We start from the raw sequence: 22162 nt of genomic DNA on the forward strand, positions 1-22162 counted from the left end.
GGCAGGAATTCCAGCGAGAGAGAGGAACGTGGGAAGAATCTGAGCTGCACAGATTTCTCCTGCCAGACACAGAGGGAGTCAAATAAACAGGATAAGTGGTAAAGAGCCTCGTGACAGAATGTAATTAATAGAAATGTAAGTAATGAGAGCTAGTTGGGAACAAGCCTAAGATAAGGCCAAGCTTTCATAATTAATAATAAGTCACTGTCATTATTTGGGGGCTAGCAATCCAAAGAAAGTTCAACTACACATAACCAGGAAAATCTGAATTCAAATCTCTAGAACATGTTAAAAACCCAGGTACAGTGAAATGCATCTATAATCAAAGGAGAAGCAAAGACAGGAGGATCTGTAGAAGCTCACTAGCTAGCTAGCCTGGCAAACACAGTGACAAAACAACAAAAAGACTCTGTGGCACTTGACCCCGAAAAAGGTAACAACCACAAGGTTGTCCTCTGACCTCTACGTTTGCTGTGGCATGAAAGCCTCTGCACAAGTGCCCTTGGACACACATACACACATGCACACCACACATATACACTGAACACAAACACACAAAAAATAAAAAGGTTAAAACAAAATAAAAACCAATAAAATTTAACAGAGAAAGCTGTGCGGTGGTAGCACACGCCTTTAATCCCAGCACTCAAGAGGCAGAGGCAGGCAAATCTCTGTGAGTTCGAGGACAGCCAGAGCTGTTACAGAGAAACCCTGTCTTGAAAAACAAAAAAACAAAACACAAAACAAAACAAACAACTACCAAAAAAACCCAGTGAAAATAATGTTTAAATAGCCAAGTATGGTGGTGCATACTTGGCTATTTAAACACTCGGAGGCAGAAGCAGGTGGATCTCTGTGAGATGAAGGCCAGCCTGGTCTACACAGAGAAACCCTGTCTGTGGGGGAGGGAGAGGTGTGTGCACGCACACACACAAACACCCACACAGACACACAAACACACATGAACTGAAAGCAATGGTCAGTTTCGAAGTCTATCAGGAGGGGCATAAACCATCAGAATGACCCAACAGGATAAATTAATAAGACTTAGCTCAGTAAAGACACCTGAAGATAAAAGATGAGAGGCCTAGGCTGAGCATAGCAGCACATGTCTTTAATTCCAGCACTGCTCTTCCAGTGGACCTAGGTTTGGGTCCTAAAACCCACATGGTGGCTCACAATCACCCGTAACTATTTCCAGAGGGTCCAGTGCCTTTTTCTGACCTCTTTAAGAAACAGGCACACAAGTGATGCTCATACATAAATGCAGGTAAAACACCCAAACAAAATAAAACAAATTTCAAAAATTAAATACATTAATAAAGGGTTTCTGGATCAAAGCAGCATCAATCACCTAATTCAGAGTCTAAGGACAAACTATATTAACACATTCTATTTACAATTAACTTGTAAGTGATTAAAATATTTAAAATCAGATGTGAGAGTATAGGGCCAGAAAGATGGCTAAGTGAGATAGGCACTTACCACCAGACCTAATGACCAGATTTTGATCTCTGAAACCTACATGTTGGAAGGAGAAAATAGCCTCCTCAAAACTGTCCTCTGGCTTCCCTCCACAAGCAGGCTATGGCAGGGTAGCAAGTACATAGTCATACACACTCATGCACGTACGAATGCAAATTTTTGTTTGTTTTTTCAAGACAGGGTTTCTCTGTGGCTTTGGAGGCTGTCCTGGAACTCGTTGAGATCCGCCTGTCTCTGCCTCCCGAGTGCTGGGATTAAAGACACACACACTCAAATTTTAAGAAAAATATTAAAATGATGTAGATACTCCTCGATGTACAAGTGGTGCACATATATACAGCTCCTTACATACATAAAAATAAGTCTTTAAAAAAAAAATCATCGGCCGGGCAGTGGTGGTGCACGCCTCTAATCCCAGCACTTGGGGAGCAGAGGCAGATGATCGAGTTTGAGAAAGTCACAGAAAAACCCTAGCTGGACCACCCCCCCCCCCATCATCTTCCCAATCCAGGAGTATTACAAGGGAAGAATTTTTGGTTGTCAAAATAGATCCAAGATTAGACATATTTTATCCAGCAGCTTTGCAAGGAACTGTTTTGCAGAGTTTCTCTGTGTAATAATCCTGCTCTCCTGGAACTCTCTTTGTAGACCGGGCTGGCCTCAAACCCTCAGATATCTGGCTGTCTCTGCCTCCAAGTGCTGGGATGAAAGGTGTGCACCATCACTGCCTTTCTTTATTGTAAGCCTCCTGCTTGTGGAGGCTGGAACTTTCTCTATTGTAATGAAGGAAAATTGCAGTTAGGCATGGCATGATGACTCAAAACACTTATAATCTCAGCACTAGAGCCTGAAACAGGGGGCTTGCTACAAACTCCATGCTATAGAGAATTCCAGAGCAGCCTGAGCTACAGAAAGAAACTATCTGGAAAAAAACAAACAAACAAAACAAAAACAACAACAACAAAAAAAACAAAGTTTACTAGTAAGAGCTGCTCAAACACAGATTTTGTTTCTTTGGGAAGGGTTGCTTTGTTTTGCTGAACAGCCTTTCACTTTGTGTCCCAGCCTGGCCTGAAATTCTCAATTCTTCTGTCCCAGCCTCCTGACTGGCTGGAATCACACAAATAGATTTTTGGTGAAGAGTTCCCACAAAAAAATTCTAAAAGCAGATTGGGTTTTCAATAATGTATCAATTATTGCTATAATACTACAATATGGTCTAGCCAATCAGAACAGTTTCTTAACTTCCATCCTACTGACTTTGGGAGTCAGAGTTCTTTATACTAGTAAGCTGTCCTAAGTAATGCTGATTGCTTAGCAGCACCTCTGACCTTTAGATACCAGATAACACAGCACCAACAATTTTAGCTTTGAAAACAAACCAGGTCCCTTTGCCCCCTACAACACAAATATCTACAAGAGGATAAACTCCTCCCAGATGAGAATCATTCTATTAAACAATACTGACATCATTCTGCTCAAGAAATCTGTGGATATTTTGTTCAACAATCTCAACCTTATAAATGAACATGAATACTACTCAGAGGAAGCACTCCACAGGTACAAATGGTTAGCACATGGTATTTACACACCACAGCAAATTAAAACAGTGGTTCCCTTCTGGAGATAGAAGAATGACAAGAGAGGAAGCATAAAAAGATATCTGGGTTCAGTGAGACAGCTCAGCAGGCAAATGAACTTGCTGATAAGCCTGATGACCCAAATTCAATCTCAGAAGGACAGAATCCATTCCCACAAGTTTCCTCTAACCTCCACAAGTATAACATGGCATTTATAGGTGCCTGCCACACAAAATGAATAAATGTAATAAAAGAAAGATTTCTGGGGAGAGGTAATATTTTGTATATCTAGGCAATGTTTTTCTATATGTACATTATATATCAGGGGCTATTTTTAACAAAATTTGAGCTGGGCATTGTAGTGCACACCTTTAATCCAGAAGGAGACAGGAGGAGCTCTGTGAATACAAAGACAATCTAGTCTACATAGTGAATTCCAGGACAATCAGAACTGTATGCGAAACCCCAGTCTCTAGGGGAAAAAAAAAATTATTTTGAAGTATAGAACTGAGGAACCTAAGAAGCAGGGGCTACATATCACATCACTAAAATTTCTTAATGTTTACCCTTGAAATTCAAGACAGTGGCAGTATTCTGGTCCTCCCTTTCTTTATCCATACAGCTCCAGTTACCTACTCTTTTTTTTTTTTTTTTTTTTTTTTGGTTTTCGAGACAGGGTTTCTCTGTATTGTTTTGGAGGCTGTCCTGGAACTAGCTCTTGTAGACTAGGCAGGTCTTGAACTCGGAGAGCTGCCTGCCTCTGCCTCTGCCTCTGCCTCCGGAGTGCTGAGATTAAAGGCGTGTGCCACCACCACCCAGCTACCTACTCTTTTTCATACAAGAAGATTTTTAGCTGGGCAGTGGTGGTGCATGACTTTAATACCAACACTTTGGAGGCAGAGGCAGGTGGATCTCTTTGAGTTTGAGGCTAGCCTGATCTACAGAGTGAGTTCCAGGACAGGCTTCAAAGCTACAGAGAACCATCTCGAAAAACAAAAACAAACAAACAAAAAAAATTTTGATGATCTCATCAGCCAGTATCAACTATCCTGCTCGTCTTTAAAAAGAAGGGGGGGGGCGATTTAAAACTAAACCTAAAAAAGCACCTCTCAAAACAAGAAGTAGATTCTACATTTTAACAGCAAAGTAAAATAAAGGAGACAATATAAAACAGTGGTTCTCAACCTTCCTAGTGCTATAACCCTTTAACATAGTTCCTCATAACCACAAACATAAAATGATCCCATTGCTACTTCATAACTGCAATTTTGCAACTGTTATGAATCCTCATGTAAATATACTTAATATTCAGGATATCTGATATTTAGACCATCAAAGGGGTCGAGATCCACAGGTTGAGAACCACTGACCTAAAGCAAAATGGAAACTAAAAAGGAAAACAGACTATGCAAAGACCTTGAGAACTAGAAGTATTGTCATCAGCAACTGAAATATTAACTTTTGAGGAATTCAGAAAAATCATGTTGTCCTATCTATACATTCATAAATTTCATGCCAGGCATAGTGACATACATCCCTTTAATCCCTGCACTCAGGAAGCAGGGGCAGGTGGAACTCTTTGAATTCTAAAACAGCCAAAGACTCTTCTCAAATAAAAAAAAAATTCCCAAACACCCATGATTTCTTTTTTTTTCTGCTAAAGACTTCAACTTTATTGAATTAAAAAAAAAAAAAACCTTACAACTGATAAAGCAATTAGAACAAAACTAGTAGCTAGAGGACTATAATTTAAATAACACAACAAAAACCCCAATTGTACACTTGGTTTGACCAAATCTGCATGTCCTTCCCATCTTCACAATTCGGCTTTATAGGTGACCATCTACTGCAGGAGAGAGAAGTTCCAATGTGACATAACAGGTCCCTTTTCTGCATCCTAGAACAGGAAACATTACCAGAACTAAAGCTTCTCTTTACAGTGTTGAAACAGCAAAAAAAAAAATACTTCAAGCAGTTTTAATTCTTTCCAGTGGAGCCGAAACCTCCTGAGCCCCTTTCAGTGTCATCCATTGTTTCAACTTCTTCTAAGTTCAGATAAAAAATCCGTTCACAAATGAGCTGTGCAATTCGATCACCTTTTTTTATTTCAAACTTCTCTTTTCCAAAGTTAGACAGCCCAACACCAACATTCCCTCTATAAACTTCATCTATGACACCGGCTCCTACATCTGTGAAGTGCTTTACTGCCAAGCCAGACCATGGAGTTACTCTTCCATAACACCCAGAAGGAACAGCTATCTGAATGTCTGTTTTCAGAATGGCTTTCTCCATAGGCGGTATTGTATATTCATAGGCACTGTAGCCCACAGCACGGGCGGACCCGAGCGTGGGAGCTGTGGCGTGCTCCGAGAGCCGCAAGAAGCACAGAGAAAGGCCATCCTCGGCCCAAGTCTTCATGCTGATGGAGCCGGCGACAGCATCTTCCAAGCAGGGCATGGTGGCAAACGGTGAAACGCAGAGTGTCCACCCATAATTTCTTAAGCAAAAGAGCAAAAGCACTGGCCTTGACGTAAAAATGCTTTGCATCTGAGCTAGAAAAATGGCTCAGTGGTTAAGAGCACTGTTGCTTTTCCAGAGGACCAGGGTTCAATTCCCAGCACCTACAAGGCAGTTCACAACTGTCTGTAACTCCTGTCCCAGGGGATCTGAAATCCTCCTACAGCCATATTTGTAGGCAAACTATCAATGTATATAAAATAAAAGTAAATTACATTGAGCTGGAGAGATGGCTCAGAAAAGCACTGGATGCTCTTCCCCAGGTCCTGAGTTCAAATCCCGGCAACTACCTGGTGGCTTACATTCATCTATGATGAGATCTGGCACCCTCTTCTGGCCTGTAGTATACATGCAGACAGAACACTATATACATAAATTAAATTAAGCTTTTAAAAATAAATAAATAAATTACATTTTACATATGCTTTGTATTTGTAGTATTGGGACATGATCTACTACTAAGCTACATCTCCAGCCCTGTTCATTGCTTTTTTTTTATGAATTTTTTTTTTAAGATTTGTTTATTTATTATGTATACAGTGTTCTGCCTGCATATATGAAGGCATACCAGAAGAGGGCACCAGATCTCATTACAGATGGTTGTGAGCCACCATGTGGTTACTGGAAATTAAACTCAGGACCTCTGAAAGAGCAGTCACTGCTCTTAACCTCTGAGCCATCTCTCCAACCTTGTTCATTGCTTTTTATATCCAAAGTAGCTCTGCTATGATTCCGTTTTGCTACCTCATTTTCTTTTTCTTTTTTTGTTGTTTTTTGTTTTTTCAAGACAGGGTTTCTCTGTGTAGCCTGGGTTGTCTGGGAACTCTCTTTGTAGTTCTGAATGACCTTGAACTCACAGAGATCCACCTGCCTCTGCCTCCCTGAGTGCTGGGACTAAAGGCCTGACTCTCATTTTCTTTTTATCTCAACATTTAACTTTCATTTGCATTTAATATTGTTACTAGTGATAATGACATTGTGTATTGACAAATTATACATAGCTCCTCTATGAAAAATGTTTATTTCATATCATTCCAAACAATAGGTCTTGAGAAAGATAAAATTATGTCATAGCCAAGGGCTATGCCTAGCACATACAAAAGTTTAGGTTTCATCCTCAGCTTAGCATAAGCCAGGCATGGTGGTAAATTTCAAGGCTATATAAGTAAAGTAGAGTCAAGAGGATCAGTGTTATCCTCAGCCAGCATGGGATTCATCTTTTTATTTTTCTAAAACTATAGGGTAGAGTAGATATTCACAAGTGGAGGCCAGATTGACACCTATTTTAAAATTCCAAAATCATGGAAGAATCAGGGATGAAATGAGACAGCTTTGCTGATAAAGTGCAGTATAGTGGATTGAACCCAGAGCTTCATGCTTGCTAGATGCCCTAATTAGGCTTACTATTGCTGTGATAAAATGCCATGACCAAAAGCAAGTTGAGGAGGAAAGGGTTTATTTGATTTACACTTCCACTGTTCATCATTGAAGAAAGTCAGGGCAGAAACCTAGAGACAGGAGCTAATGCAGAGACCATGGAGGGGTGCTGCTTACTGGCCTGCTCAGCCTGCTTTCTTATAGAACCCAGGACTTCTAGCCAATGATAGCACAGCACCACCCTCAATGGGCTGGGCCCTCCTCCATCAATCACTACAGCTCAATCCAATGGAAGCATTTTCTTAATTGAGGCTCCCTCCTCTCTGTGACTTTAGCCATGTCAAGTTTGCATAAAACTAGGCAGCATAATTGACCCCATATCAACTTGATACACAAACACATCACTGTTAAATCGACAACCTTTCTTTTCTTTTTCACCCCCCCCCCAAATCACACATTAATAAACTTTAAAAAGTCCCACAGCCTTACAAACTCAAACCACATGACTTTAATCCCAGCACTCATGAGGCAGAGGCTGGTGAAATCTCTGTGAGTTCCAGGCTAGCCTGGTCTACAAAGTGAGTTCCAGGACAGCCAGTGCTGTTACAGAAAGAAAGAAAGAAAGAAAGAAAGAAAGAAAGAAAGAAAGAAAGAAAGAAAGAAAGAAAGAGGGAGGGAGGAAGAAGAAGTTACATCTTTAAAACTATCCAGCCTCTTTTAAAATCCAAAGTCTCTATAAAACTACAAAATCTTTTTTGTTTGTTTGTTTGTTTGTTTTGTTTAAAGTTTAAATTCTCAACATGCGTTGGTGGGTGGCGCACACCTTTAATCCCAGCACTCGGGAGGCAGAGGCAGATGGATCTCGGTGAATTAGAGCAAGTTCCAGAACAGATTCCAAAACAATACAGAGAAACCCTGTCTTGAAAAACAAACAAACAAATAAATAAATGTTTAAATTCTCTCAACTGTAGGTTCCTGTTAAAATAAAAAGTAATACTTCAAAGGAAAGAACCAGGGCACAGTCACAATCTGAACAAAGCAAAACCAAACACCAATTGTATAAATAACTCAATGTCCAGTGTCTAGGTTTCACTCACAATCTTCTGGTCTCCTTCAAAGGGCTTGGATCCCTTCTCTGGCTCTGCCCTCTGAAGCACATACATTTGTCTTCAAAGCTCAGGTAGGCTCTACTCCACCACCACTGACACTGCTCTTGGGTGGCCATCCCATGGTACTGCCATCTCTAAAATACTGGGGTTTTCCACTGTAAATAGGCTGCACTTTCACCAATAGCCTCTCCTGGGCTCTCTTCATGGTGCCAAATCTCAAATTCTCTACATGACCCCTTCAATCCTGGGCCTTTGACTGCTACTGAGATTTTTACCTTCATCAATGGCCTTTCCTGCCAGGCGTTGGTGGCGCACGCCTTTAATCCCAGCACTTGGGAGGCAAAGGCAGGCGGATCTCTGTGAGTTCGAGACCAGCCTGGTCTACAAGAGCTAGTTCCAGGACAGCCTCCAAAGCCACAGAGAAACCCTGTCTCAAAAAACAAATCAATGGCTTTTCCTGGTCTCACATAGTGCCAAGCCTCAGCTGTTCTCCATGACCTGTTTTTGCTTTCAAAACCAGTACCACCTGGATAACTCTTACAGTACCAAGCTCCACTGCCAGGGTGAGGTACAACCTTGGCCACCTCTGGAACACAACTTCTGCGTGCTGACTCTGAGAAAACACTTCCAAGTGGATTTTACCTCCATGAAGTTGGTCTCTTTTTTTTGTTTGGTTTTTTCAAAACAGGGTTTCTCTGTGGCTCTGGAGGCTGTCCTGCAACTAGTTCTTGTAGACCAGGCTGGTCTCAAACTCACAGAGATCCGCCTGCCTCTGCCTCCCAAGTGCTGGGACTAAAGGCGTGCACCACCACCGACCTTCGAGGTTGGTCTCTTCTTAATCACCACTAATTTCTCAGCTCTAGCTGATTGGCATTAATTGTCCCAGTAACACACAAAGGTTTTACTTAAATGATGCTGGTCTCAGAGCCGATTCTTCAGCTCCAGCTGACCAGAGACAACAGATTCTTCACAGAAATAACTTGGTAGATAGAGCCTTGCTTCCCTCTAAAATGTCACAAGCCAGGCCTTCATCCACTACATTTCTCTCAACATTCATATTTCCCAAGCTCCCATAGAACAACTCACTAAGCTTTGAACACTCAATGGCTTTTCTAAGCCAAAGTTCCAAAGTTCTTCGACAATCCTCCCAAAAAACATGGTCTTCAACAGCAATACTCCACCATCCTGGTACCAGTATCTGTCCTAGTTAGGGTTACTATTGCTGTGATAAAACACCATGACCAAAAGTAAGTTGAGGAGAAAAGGGTTTATTTGGCTTTTACTTCCAACATGACTGTTCATCATTGAAGTCAGAGCAGGAACTCAAATAGGTCTATTGCTTACTGGCTTACTCCGAGTGGCATGCTTAACATGCTTTCTTACAGGACCAGAGGAGGTATCACCCACAATGGGCTGGGCCCCCCCCACCAATTACTTTAATTAAGAAAATGTTTTGTTTTGTTTTGGTTTTTGGTTTTTCAAGACAGGGTTTCTCTTTATTGCTTTGGAGCCTGTCCTGGAACTTGCTCTGTAGACCAGGCTGGCTTCGAACTCACAAAGATCCACCTGCCTCTGCCTCCCGAGTGCTGGGATTAAAGGCATGCGCCACCAATGCCCCGCTAAGAAAACGTTTTACAGCCAGGGGTTGGTGGTGCACGCCTTTAATCCCAGCACTCGGGAGGCCGAGGCAGGCAGATCTCTGTGAGTTAGAGACCATCCTGGTCTACAAGAGCTAGTTCCAGGACAGCCTCTAAAACCACAGAGAAACCCTGTCTCGAAAAAAGAAAAAAAAAAAAAAAATGTTTTACAGCCTTGTAAGCAACCAATCTTATGGAGGCATTTCCTCAAATAAGGTTCCTTCCTCTCAGATATTTTAGCTTGTGTCACATTGAAATAAAACTAGCCAGCACACCAGACTGAGCTACATCACCATGGAAAAAGGGGGTGGGGAAACAGACGATTAAGTGTCAACTATACACACACAAAGACCAGTGCTCAGATCCACAGCACCAACGTAAAAGCTGGGTCACAAGCAGCAGCATAAATATGTAACTCTAGCTGTGGTAGTGGAAGGTTGGGGGAGACATAGGACAAAGGATGCGGGACAGATAGACGGGATCCCTGGAGACAGGCCAGGCAGGTTCAATGAGACACCCTATCTCAAAAACATGAAGAGCAGGAAGGCCTTACCCTTTCTGAGGAGTGGATGGGAGGAGGGGTAAAAAGGAGTTGGGGGAAGGAACGGGGAACAGGAGGATAGGAAGGAGAGGAAACAGTGGTTGGTATGTAAAATAAATCTTAAAAATTTAATTAAAACTTTTAATAAAAATTAACACAGAAGGACATGCCTTTAATCCCAGCACTCGGGAGGCTGAGGCAGTCGGTGAGTTCGAGGCCAGCCTGGTGTACTGATTGAGTTCCAAGACAGCCTCTAACGCTACAGAGAAATCCTGTCTTGGGAGCTGGAGAGATGGCTCAGCAGTTAAAAGCACTGACTGTTCTTCCAGAGGTCCTGAGTTCAATTCCCAGCAACCACATGGTGGCTCACAACCGCCTTGAATGAGATCTACATGCAGGCAGAAGACTGTATACATAAAAAATAAAATCTTAAAAAAAAAAAAAGAATTAAAAAAAAAAGAAATCCTGTCTCAAAAAAAAAAAAAAGGAAGGAAGGAAAGAAAGAACAAAGAGAAGAAAGTAAGGCTTAAAGATACCAAGTGACTCAACTAAGATCATACAAATTGTAGATGAACCCATACTCCACCTTTTGACGGGGCATCTTCTAAATTTATGTTCTAAACAGAGAAGTTCATTTATGCAACAAATGTTCCTGAGTATCTTTTAGAAAACAGCACTTTAGGTACTCAAAGTCTATTGCTTTTTAAACTTTGTGTTTTGTTATTATACGTGGATGCTTTGTGGGCATGAATGTCTGTGCACTATGTGCATGCAGTGCCCATGGAAACCAAAAGAGGGCATCAGATACTCTGAGACTATAGTTACAGACAGTGGTGAACCACCTAAAGAGTTCTGATAATTCAACTCAGCTACTCTGTAAAAGTAGCCAATGCTTTAACCACTGAACTACCTTTCCAGTCACTGTATATTGCTTTTAGGATACTAACAGAGCACTGAGAGATTATAAGGTATAGTGAGATCAAATAAAATGCATTTAAATTTTGCCAGGCAGTAGTGGCACACACCTTTAATCCCAGCACTCACTCGGGAGGCAGAGGCAGGCAGACCTCAGAGAGTCAGAGGCCAGCCTTTGCTACAAAGTGAGTTCTAGGACAGCCAGGGCAGGGCTGTTACACAGAGAAACACTCTCTTGAAAAACAAAAAACAAAATAAAACAAAAAACCCCAACAACAACAACAACCACACACACACACACACACAGGCCAGGCATGGTGGCACATGACTTTAATCCTAACACTTGGAAGACTGGGGCAAGTGGGTATCTAAGCGTTCTAGGCCCAAAGCTACACAATTAAGACTGTCTCAAAAAAAAACAACACCAGGGCTTGCAAGAGACAGACAACAGGTGGTGATAAGCTCATTCCTTTAATCCCAGTACTCAGGAGGCAGAGGCAGGCAGATCTGAGTTCCAGAACAGCCAGGTCTACACAGAAAAACCCTGCTCACCCCCCCCCCCCAAAATCTACACAAAAAGACTTTGTGGCAATATTCTATATCAGATGATGGGCATGATCAGGTAATGGACATGAATTAGTGAACCAGCAGTGAAGATTCAAAAGAAACCAAAGATTGAAAAATAAACACAAAACAACAAATAAAAGTAATGGGTCTAGTGGCACATGTAAACTAAACAATCCTGGCATTTAAGAGGCTGAGGCAAGAGGACTATGAATTCAAGATCAGCCTGTTTTACATAACTGGTACAAAAAGAGAGATGGGAACTGGAGGGGATAAATGGAAGGTAGTTATGATAAAAATACATTGCATACACATTCAAAGAATACATAAAATTTATTATTTTAAAAAAGGAAGACGAAAGCCGGGCGTTGGTGGTGCACGCCTTTAATCCCAGCACTCGGGGGGCAGAGGCAGTCAGATCTCTGTGAATTCGAGGCCAGCCTAGAGTGAGTTCCAGAACAGCCTCCAAAGTCAGAGAAATCCTGTCTTGAAAACAAACAAACAAACAAAAATTACAAAAAAGAAAAAAAAGGAAGAGACAATGATCCTCACACTTCTGGTTTAGATGATTTACAAAAGGGAATGTTGAAGGGAGTATTATATTTGGAATAACCGTAGGTTATGGAGGGAGACATATCTAGCTTTAGGTGGGATGTGATGACTTATATGAATAAATAAGTAACTAGTTTTGTTAGTGATTAAACCACTTACTTCAAAGGGGAGGCAATCATTTTGTCACTATATAATTCTTTAAATTTACAAAACATTTTATAAGAGCTACAGATGACTCAATGGATAAGTACATGTACAGCTCTTCCAGGGGACCTGAATTCAGTTCCCAGTACCCACATCTGGCTTCTTGTAACCACCTATAACTCCCCTTCCAGGGGATCCAACGATCTCTTCTAGTCTTTCTGGGCACTGCATGCATGTCACAGGTGCACAAACAAAAATTTTTTAAAATAAAATTTGAAAACACTTTGCAATTCCATATTTAGGAAATTTCATACTTTGTTGTAAATGAAGTTTATATTTAGTTAACAAGACAGGTTATTATTCCAATTGAATCAACAAATATTTAGGTTGGGCATGGTGGCACAATTCTTTAAGCCCAGCAATTGGGACACAAAGCAATCTCTGTGAGTTCAAGGACAGCCTGGTCTACAGAGCAAGTTCCAGGACAGCTAAGGCTGTTACACAGAAAAACTCTGTCTTGTAAAAAACCAACCAACCAAACAAACAAACTAAAAGTTAGAAAAACGTGATGGTGGTGCATGCCTGTAATTTCAGCATCTGTAGAGTCAAGAGAATCAGAACTTCAAGGACATCCTCAGTTCCACAGTAAGTTTAATGCCAGCCCAAGAGAGCTAAGACCCTGCCAAGAATGAAGGAAGGAAGGAAGGAACGAATAAATGAATGAATGGGCTGGTGAGATGGCTCAGTAAGTAAAGGCATTTGAGAGACAGGGAGAACTCAAAACTTATGAGCACTGGCTGTTCTTCCAGGAGACCCGCATTCAGTTCCTATCACCTACATTGGGGCTCCTAACTGTTAACTCTAGTTTTGGGGAACACAATGGCTTCTTCTGGCCTCCACAGATACCAGGTACACATAGTCCACATAAATACATAGAGACAAAACACTTAAATACATAAAAAGTAAAACTAGCTGGGCATTGGTGGCGCAAGCCTTTAATCCCAGCACTCAGGAGGCAGAGGCAGTCGGATCTCTGAGTTCGAGACCAGCCTGGTCTCCAGAGCGAGTGCCAGAATAGGTTCCAAAGCTACACAGAGAAACCCTGTCTCGAAAAACCAAAAGAAGAAAAAAAAAAAAAGAAAGAAAAGAAAGAAATAAAATAAAAAGTAAAACTAAAAATGATAGAAATAGGCCTCATTGAAAAAGATGGTGGGGGCTGGAGAGTTGGCTCAGGGGTTAAGAGCACCGGCTGTTCTTCCAGAGGTCCTGAGTTCAATTCCCAGCAACCCCATGGTGGCTCACAACCATCTGTAATGGGATCTGGTGCCCTCTTCTGGCATGCACTGTATACATGATAAATAAATAAATCTTTAAAAAAGAAAAAAAGAAAAAGATGGCATTTAGTCAGGCATGGTGGCCCATGTCTGTAATCCTAGTACCTCAGAGGCTGAAGCAGCAGGATGGCAAGTTCAAGGCTACCTCAGGCAACATAGTGAATTTGGGCTACAGAGTGAACCTTGCCTCAAAAATAAATAAATAAAACAAGGGACTGGATAAATGGCTCAGTGGTTGCAAACACTGGCTGCTTGTTGCTCGGGGCCCAGGTTCAATTCCTAGCACTCACATGGCAGCTAACAAATGTCGGATCTGACACCCTCTTCTGGCCTCCAAGGGCACCAGGCATAAATATGGTACACAGACATTTATTCAGGCAAGACACCCACATATAAAGTAAAAAGAAAATGACATTGAAGCAATTATTTGAAAGAGATGTGCAATTAGCTGTATTATCTCAGTATAGAAAACCAGCTATGTTTTATTTTAGCACTTGGAAGGCTGAGTCAGGAAGATCAGGAATTACAGGCTAGCCTGAACTATGTGGCAAGTCATAAACAAGCCATAGTTTGTGCAAAAGAAGATAAACAGACTGAGTGGTGGTGGTGCATGCCTTTGATCCCAGCACTAGCAAGGCAAAGAAAGGCGGATCTCTGTGATTTTGAGACCAGCCTGGTCTAAAAGAGCTAGTTACAGGACAACCTCCAAAGCCACAGAGAAACCAACCCTGCCTTGAAAAAAAAAAAAACAAAAAACTCACTATAAAGCCCTCCAGTTAATACTTGCAATCCCTCACAATTACACTAAGAATCTATTACTCCTAATGCCTAATACAAATTCTTCTCACGTCCCATCCACATTTTAGAAGATTATGAACATTTTACTCTCCTTACACAGTCTACACAGCCCAAATAAGACAGAATCAACAAGTTTTGATCAGGAGTCTTTTTCTGGTTTTGTTTGTTTGTTTTTACTTTTTTTTTTTTTTGTATTTTCAAGGCAGGGTTTCCCTGTGTAGACTAGGCTGGTCCTTGAATTCAAACAGATCTGAGTACCTCCACCTCTCAGTACCTCCACCCCTCAAGTGCTGAAATTTAAAGGCCTACGCTGCTACCACTATCACCACCATCACTGGCTGATCAGGCATCTTAAAGTAGTACTAAGTTAGTCAGGCTCAGGTAATTGTTAACATGAGTTATCTAAAAATTGTGTTAATATTTCAGACAGGTGTAATATACAGTAACAGAAAGTTTAAACAATTAATACTTGGCTTAATTTCTTTGGCAATCTACTGGATACTATTTAAAAAAAAAAAAAAAAAACTCGCTGCTGGACAGATGGCTCAGTGGTTAAGAGCACTGGCTGCTCTTCCAAAGGACCTGAGTTCAATTCCCAGCACCCATATGGCAGCTAACAACTGTCTGTAACTACAAGATCTGACATCCTCACACAAACATACATGTAGACAAAAGACCAATGTAAATAAGAGTAAATAAATTATTTGGGCTGGAGAAATGGCTCAGTGGTTAACAGCACTGACTACTCTTCAGGTGGACCTTTGTTTAACTCCCAGTATCTACATGGCAGCTTATAACTGTATCTCCAGTTCCTGGGGATCTGACATCCCCACACAGACATACATGCAGGTAAAACACCAATGCACATGAAATAATTTTCTTTAGAAATCACAATAAATATGCCGGCAGTGGTGTCGCATGCCTTTAATCCCAGCACTCAGGAGGCAGAGGCAGGCAGATCTCTGTGAGTTTGAGACCAGCCTGGTCTACAAGAGAGCTAGTTCCAGGACAGCCTCCAAAGCCACAGAGAAACCCTGTCTCGGAAAAAAAAAAAAAGACATCAAAATAAATAAATGAATTAAATAATTGCTGGGTATAGTCTCAGGCACCTTTAGTCTAGCACTTAGGGAGACAGAGTTGAACAGACCTCTATGACTTTGAGGCCAGCCTGATCTATGCAATGAGTTCCAGGCATAAGGAGACCCTGTCTCAAATATTACTACTACTACTACTACTACTACTACTACTACTACTACTACTACTACTACTACTGCTACTAATGAATCAACTAATTCAAATTAAAGGTGGGTATAGGCACATACACCTGTAATCCCAGGACTTGGGAGGCTGTGTCAGGAGGAGCATGAGCAGGAGCGTCAGGCCAGCCTGGACTATGTAAGAAGATTCTAACTCAAAATCCTGAATAAATAAGTAAACAAAAATAAGCAAACGCTCCAGGCAGGATGGCACACACCTTTAATCTTAACACTTGGAAGGCTAAAGCAGAAGAATGACACTGAAAGTTGAAGACTGTCATGGGCTTCATTAAGAAACTGTCCCAAGCTGTGATTTTGAGGCCAGCCCTGATCTAGAGAATGAGATCCAGGACAGGCTCCAAAGCTACAGAGAAACACTATCTCGAAAAACAAAACAAACAAACAAAAACATCTGTCCCAAAAGTTCACATATCAAAGATGTACAATTACTGTGACTCTTTTGTATCTGGGATCTAAACATTTCATACCTCAGAAGAAACAAAATGGCCAGGCATGATGGCATAGGCTTTTAATCCCAGCACTCAGAAAGCATATGCAAGCCAATCTCAGAGTTCTAGGCCAGCCTAGTCTACATAGTGAGTTTAAGGCCAGATTCTGTCTCAGAGAGAGAGAGAGAGAGAGAGAGAGAGAGAGAGAGAGAGAGAGAGAAAGAAACATCTCTTACTCTTGCTATTATTATCCCAAACACTTGATATTCTGGTCAGTTGTTGGCAATCCAAGGCAGTGGCAAATTAAGGGATTCTAGGAAAACACTACACATCACAAAGCCAACCTATTAAGCCTTAATGACCCTGTGTCATTCCTTTATTTTATCAACTCAGGTTGCATTGAAGCATTTCATGAATCCACCAAAGAGAAGATAAAAGATAACACATGAGAAGTGGACCACTTCAAATCTAGACCTATTTTAAGGGGCTTTTGTCGCTATTGCAAGAGAGAAGGATCCCTGCTTTACCAACTGAAGTCACTAAAAGTCCCCAAATAGTGTATAGAAAAAACTTCAGACTACTGAATATAAATCTCATGATTTCTCTAGCAGTTGCTTTCATCAACCAAACCTGTCTGCCTTTTCTCAATACGCTAAGCAACATGAGCCTTCTGAGCTAAGTACAGAGGGGCTGCTTGCTAGCAATGTCTCCTAATAGGGTGGCTAACACAGAATATGTTCCAGAGTCTAAAAACTAGTACAGCACAGCTGCTGTTTCCCTACACAGCTTGGGAAATGAAAAGGGGAAAAAAAAAAAAAAAAAAAAAAAAAAAAAAACTGAGGTGAGAGGTCTGTTTGGCAAACAACGTATACAGCTCACTGCTTAAAAGAAGGACAGCCAGCAGTGGTGGCCTATACCTTTAGTTCCAGTACTCACTTGGAAGGCAGAGGCAGGCAGATCTCTGAGTTCTAGGCCAACCAGGTCTACAGTGTGAGTTCCAGGACGACTAGGACTACCAGAGAAACTCTGTCTCAAAGAAAAAAAAAAAAAGACAAGGCTGATTCCTGAGATGTCAGCTTACGATTAAATACCTTTACAGGCACAGTGACACCTTTTCAACCCTGATGCTGTAACCAGGGCCCAACCTAGATAGTCCAGCTAGGCCTAGTGGAACCAAGAAAAGAAAACACACAGCCCTTATTTTGGGGGGTGGAGCTCAAAGTCTCTAATTTGATAGAAACAGGGGATAACCTTGAACTCCTGATCCCTTGCTCAGGATAAAAGGCCTGTACCAGTTTTTTTTTTTTTTTAGTTTTAAGAAAGGGTGTTAGCCAGTGGTGGCACTTCCCTTTAATCCCAGCACACCGGAGGCAGAGGCAGGTGGATCTCTGAGTTCCAAGCCAGCCTGATCTGCAGAGCAAGTTCCAGGACAGCCAGGGCTGTTATACAGAGAAAACCTATTTCGGAAAAAAGAAGAAAAGAAAAAGAAAGAAAAGAAAGGGTCTTAACTCAGTAGCTCTAGCTATCCCGGACTATCGTGAACTTACTATGTACTCCATGCTGCCTCAAATTTGTCACAATCCTGTTTCCTAAAGTTGGGATTACAGTCATAAACCCAGGGAACACAGATGTTAGAAAGTAATTTCAGTGCTGCAAGGGTCAGAAAAAATTCCTCACACATATCTCTTCCTGTGGCCCTTAAACACAGTTTAAGTTACTGCCATGAGTGGCTAGAGAGATGGCTCAGTAGTTAAGACCACTGACAGCTCTTCCCAGCACCTACATGGCAGCTCACAACTGTCTGTAATTCCAGGATCCACTACCCTCACACAGACATACATGCAGGCAAAACACCAATACACACAAAATAAATTATGAAAAAGTTACTTCCAGAACTTATATTTGAAGGGCTGTTCAGGGAACCAGGATAACTTTCTTTCTAAGACAAGTATTTAATGTAGCTTCTATTCAGACTCTGTTGAGAATATATCTAAACAGGAAGTTAACAGACATGACATAGTCAGAGGAAACAAACCACAGTGCCATAAAGATGGATGCTGCTGTCAAGCACAAATCACTCACCTCATTAAAAATGTTATGAACTAAAGAATAGATAGCATAAAAGTCTATAAACCTCATCTCTTCTCAAACTAGGTCATTCAACCTACAGGTCCAGCTTTCTGATTCCTGTTGATTAATACTTACCTCTTTCCATGATGACTTTCATTACTCCCAGACTGAAAATTCTATCATCAGTCATAGCAGACCACTAGACACAACCATAGACTATTTATATAAACCTATCTTCTTAAAAAGCCAAAAGAAAGTCTATGCCTGACCCAGCCCAGCATCTGTGGTGGACCAACAGTTACAGTGCCAAAAGATATAAGCCTTCCCTCAAAATGAGCTTAACCCCTCCACACCAATATCTTTACTATCACCAGAAGTTGCTACTCTCTAGGACAATTATTCTCTGTGTCTGTCTGTCTGTCTGTCTGTCTGTCTGTCTGTCTGTCTCTCTCTCTCTCAGTGTGTCAGATACTCTGGAACTCAAGTTAAGACAGCCATGTGGGTGCTGGGAATTGGGTCCTCTGGGAAAAGCAGCCAGTACTCTGAACCCCTGAGCCATTTCTCCAGCTCCCTTCTAGGACAATTCTTATCAAGACTTCTCCCGCACCAAAAATATAAATCAAAGTGGTTACCTGACTTCAAGAAAGAACTTAAGTCCATGTACCAAAGAAAGAGCAATATAGAAATCACTCAATTCTCAAACAGGATAATCTCCAACTACATATAGACACTATATACATGCCAAAAAAAGAACACCAGCCATGTGTTGTAGGAGGGACACTGGATGGCTGAAGAACAGAGGTGGGAGGGGAAGATTTCTTTCCACTTTGTACCATATTCGTCCCTTGCTATACAAATTATAAATTTCTGGAAATGACAAAGTCCTAAAACTACAAAAGCACCAGCTCTTCTCCAATCCCCATGGTTTGTAAAATCTACTTTTACTCTAGCATCAAGCACAAATTCAAATCTTTTGCATACTGGCATGAAACCACTGCCTCTTTGCTAAAACAGGTTTTAATTTATATTATAATATAACTTATATTTATATTTAATTTGTACTATTCCCACCTCTAACACGCATACAAAAGCCCTTCAAGTAATCATTTACCAGATGAGAAAACTAGGTCTCAGCTACCTTACTCTCCAGAAGAGAACAGAGAAACACTGTTAACTTCAGCATCCACATGCTACCCACCAGTAATGCCTCCATCTCCACCTCAGTGCCAGTCCTTATGAGCTAACATCTTATGTTTGCAGTAATGCCTCCATCTGCACCTCAGTGCCAGTCCTTGTGAATTAACATCTTACGTTTGCAGGGAACTCAGTACTGGGAATGAACTCAGAGAGCGCACCATACCTTTATAAAGTGGGGAAGCTATCCTGGGACAACGACTAACACCTAAATAAATCTCTGTCTTCATTCACAGGAGTAACTAGCTTCTTCAGAAACTGAGCCCAAGGGGGCGAAAAGTTCTGATCTGGTCAGGAAAGGTAAGTTCTAGTTCCATCAACCCTTAGGAACTGAATTGGGTAGCAAATCCAGTGTGTCCAAGAGGCCCAGCTGAGAAAATGTGTAGTTTAGTTGCTACACAAGGTAAGTAACCCACACAAGTCAAGACAATTCCCTTTTCTTACGGAGGGCAAGGGAACCGTGGACGAAGAAATAAAGCGGTAAGGTTCTGCACTCCTGATCCTTTCCCCAAATAAAGATCAATTATTCTGTGCTTCCTTCGCCCTCAAGGATCCCCCTTTTCGTTCTAGCCGCCGTCAAACACAAGACAGTGCAGGGAGCGGCCCCCGCACCCTGAGGGCACCACTGGGGGCGGAGAGTTACAAACACAGAGGGGAAGACGCTCCGGTGGAAAAGAGGGGAGCATGGCGGGCATGAGGTACTCAGTGAAAAGGGGGATGGCGAGGAAAACGGGGAGCGAGGGAGGGGAGAAAGAGTAAAAAAGGAGACACGAAGGGACACCAGCCGGGTCGCGCGAGGCCTAAGTGAAAGACCCGGGCGCGCGCGCGGAGGGGGAGGGGAAGAGGTGAAGGGGAGCGCGAGGCGGGGGCGCGCGGGCCGGGCTGGGGGAGGGGACGCCAGGCGGGGCGCGCGGGCGGGCGTCGGCTCGCGGGCGCTTCCCCTCCCCCCGCCCTCCACCTTTCCCTTCCCCCACCGCCGCCTCCTCGCAGCCTCGCTCCCTCCGTCGCTCCTCACCGCCCCCGGGCGGGCTGGCGGCCAGGCTGGCCTAGGCCAGAGCTCCTCACCTGGCAGCGGAACTCCCGACTAGGTCGCCTCCTCAGGCGGCGGCGAAGGCGTCGAAAAAAGAGGCGGCGACGGCACAGTGGGATCCAGACCCCACTGGCGGGTCCAGGAACGGGGGTGGGGGAGGGGGCGGGCCGGGTCGGGGAGGGCGGGCGGGCGGAGCAGACACTGCGGTACAGACAGGGGCAGCGCGGCGGCGGCGGCTGCACCGGCGGCGGCGGCACCACACAAACAAGGACGCTGATTGGGCAGCTGCCAAGCGCCTCGACTCCGCCTTAACCACACGCCACGACGCCCATTGGAGGGCCTTAGCCGGCTGCCCGCCCTCCTCTTCTTGCTCCTGCCAATAGAAAGCGGGATACCGAGACTTCACCCCACCCTTGAGGAGTGGGTGGCTGGAGAAGTACTGATTGGCGTCAAGTGGACCCAATCATAAATGGAGAAGGGGGATGGTCTAGCGGGGGCGCGTTAATGGGTACCTCGGCCAGTCCCAGACACATCCGGGTCTTCGACAGCCCATTAAGTGTCGGGGGTCAAAAAATCGCTTCAGGCTGCAACTTTACCTTGGAGACGTTTTGGTCCCCAGGCAGCCGCCGTACCACCTAGTCTCTCAAAAACCGGGATTCTCCTTTGGGCAGCTCTCATTCTTTCACGTCTAAAGATGGAGACTGGGAACGGTGCTGGGTTCTGCGTTTGGGTGGGTGGTATTTCATCGCGACAGAAACCATGAATTTAAGGACAGAACTAGCTTTAGGGGCTTAGGCCTTGTTATCTCTCTGGGGTGTGGCCTACCTCGTTCTGCCAAAGGCCTTGGGCCCCTGGTGTTAATTTACTCCAGGTCGGTCCTTAATTGACTGTACCGTAACAGCAGGTAAAAAAAAAACCCTAACAATTAGCTAAATGTACTGATAAATTACGGTGTTCATAGCGTCTTCTCTGGGATCTGGTCTTTTTTCTATTCACAGTGAGGAAACAGTTTCCCACCCCACCCGATTGCACTAGCCAAGTCAGGGCCCAGCTTCTCTTGCTAGCCTGGCGGCGACCTTCTCCTACTTCCTCGAAGCAGTTAGACCCGCCTACATTCAGCATTTCTAAAGCACTTAGCCATAAATATTCATTCTGAGCGCCTTAGAGATGAGAACTAATTGTCACAAAAATAAACACGTTGAAGGAATAACATTTCGGGGAACAAGAGACTGTGCAGGACACTGTACTGAGAGGTTTGGATGAATTCTTACTCTGTGAGGTAGGTACTGGTCATCCTGTCTTACAGAAGAGGAAAATGAAGTGTAGATGAAAATACTTGCCAAAATTACAAATGTGGCAGAGTTGAAATTTAAACCTAGGTGTATTAAAGAACAGGGTCAGCGAGATTAAGCGCCTTGCCCTGCTAACAAACAAGCAGTAGTTTAAAGCCATAAATAAATAGTTCTAGAGATACCGAGACAGTAGAAACTTTTTGTTGTTGTTTTGGCTTTTTGAGACAGGATTTCTCTGTGTAGTCCTGGCTATCCTGGAACTTGCTCTGTAGACCAGGCTGGCCTCGAACTCAAAGATCTGTCTGCTTCTGCCTCCTC

At 42.8% G+C, this 22162-nt stretch overlaps 2 protein-coding genes across 3 annotated transcripts in view; both read right to left on the reverse strand.

Moving 5' to 3' along the window:
* Positions 1 to 20740, reverse strand: part of Gatad2b (GATA zinc finger domain containing 2B) — a 68002-nt gene extending 47262 nt beyond the window's left edge. For both annotated transcript variants that reach the window (XM_027393346.2, XM_027393345.2), the window contains exon 1: positions 20588 to 20740. The gene's annotated coding sequence lies outside the window, so the exon portion shown is untranslated. The remainder of the gene's footprint in view (positions 1 to 20587) is intronic.
* On the reverse strand, positions 872 to 6124 carry LOC107978202 (deoxyuridine 5'-triphosphate nucleotidohydrolase-like). The gene has a single exon (XM_035452028.1). The coding sequence runs from the start codon at positions 5610 to 5612 to the stop codon at positions 5043 to 5045; it is 570 nt and encodes a 189-aa protein (XP_035307919.1). The 5' UTR covers positions 5613 to 6124; the 3' UTR covers positions 872 to 5042.
* Positions 20741 to 22162: the final 1422 nt, after the last annotated feature.

The sequence above is a fragment of the Cricetulus griseus genome (genome assembly GCF_003668045.3).
Source record: "Cricetulus griseus strain 17A/GY chromosome 1 unlocalized genomic scaffold, alternate assembly CriGri-PICRH-1.0 chr1_0, whole genome shotgun sequence".
NCBI lineage: Eukaryota > Metazoa > Chordata > Mammalia > Rodentia > Cricetidae > Cricetulus > Cricetulus griseus.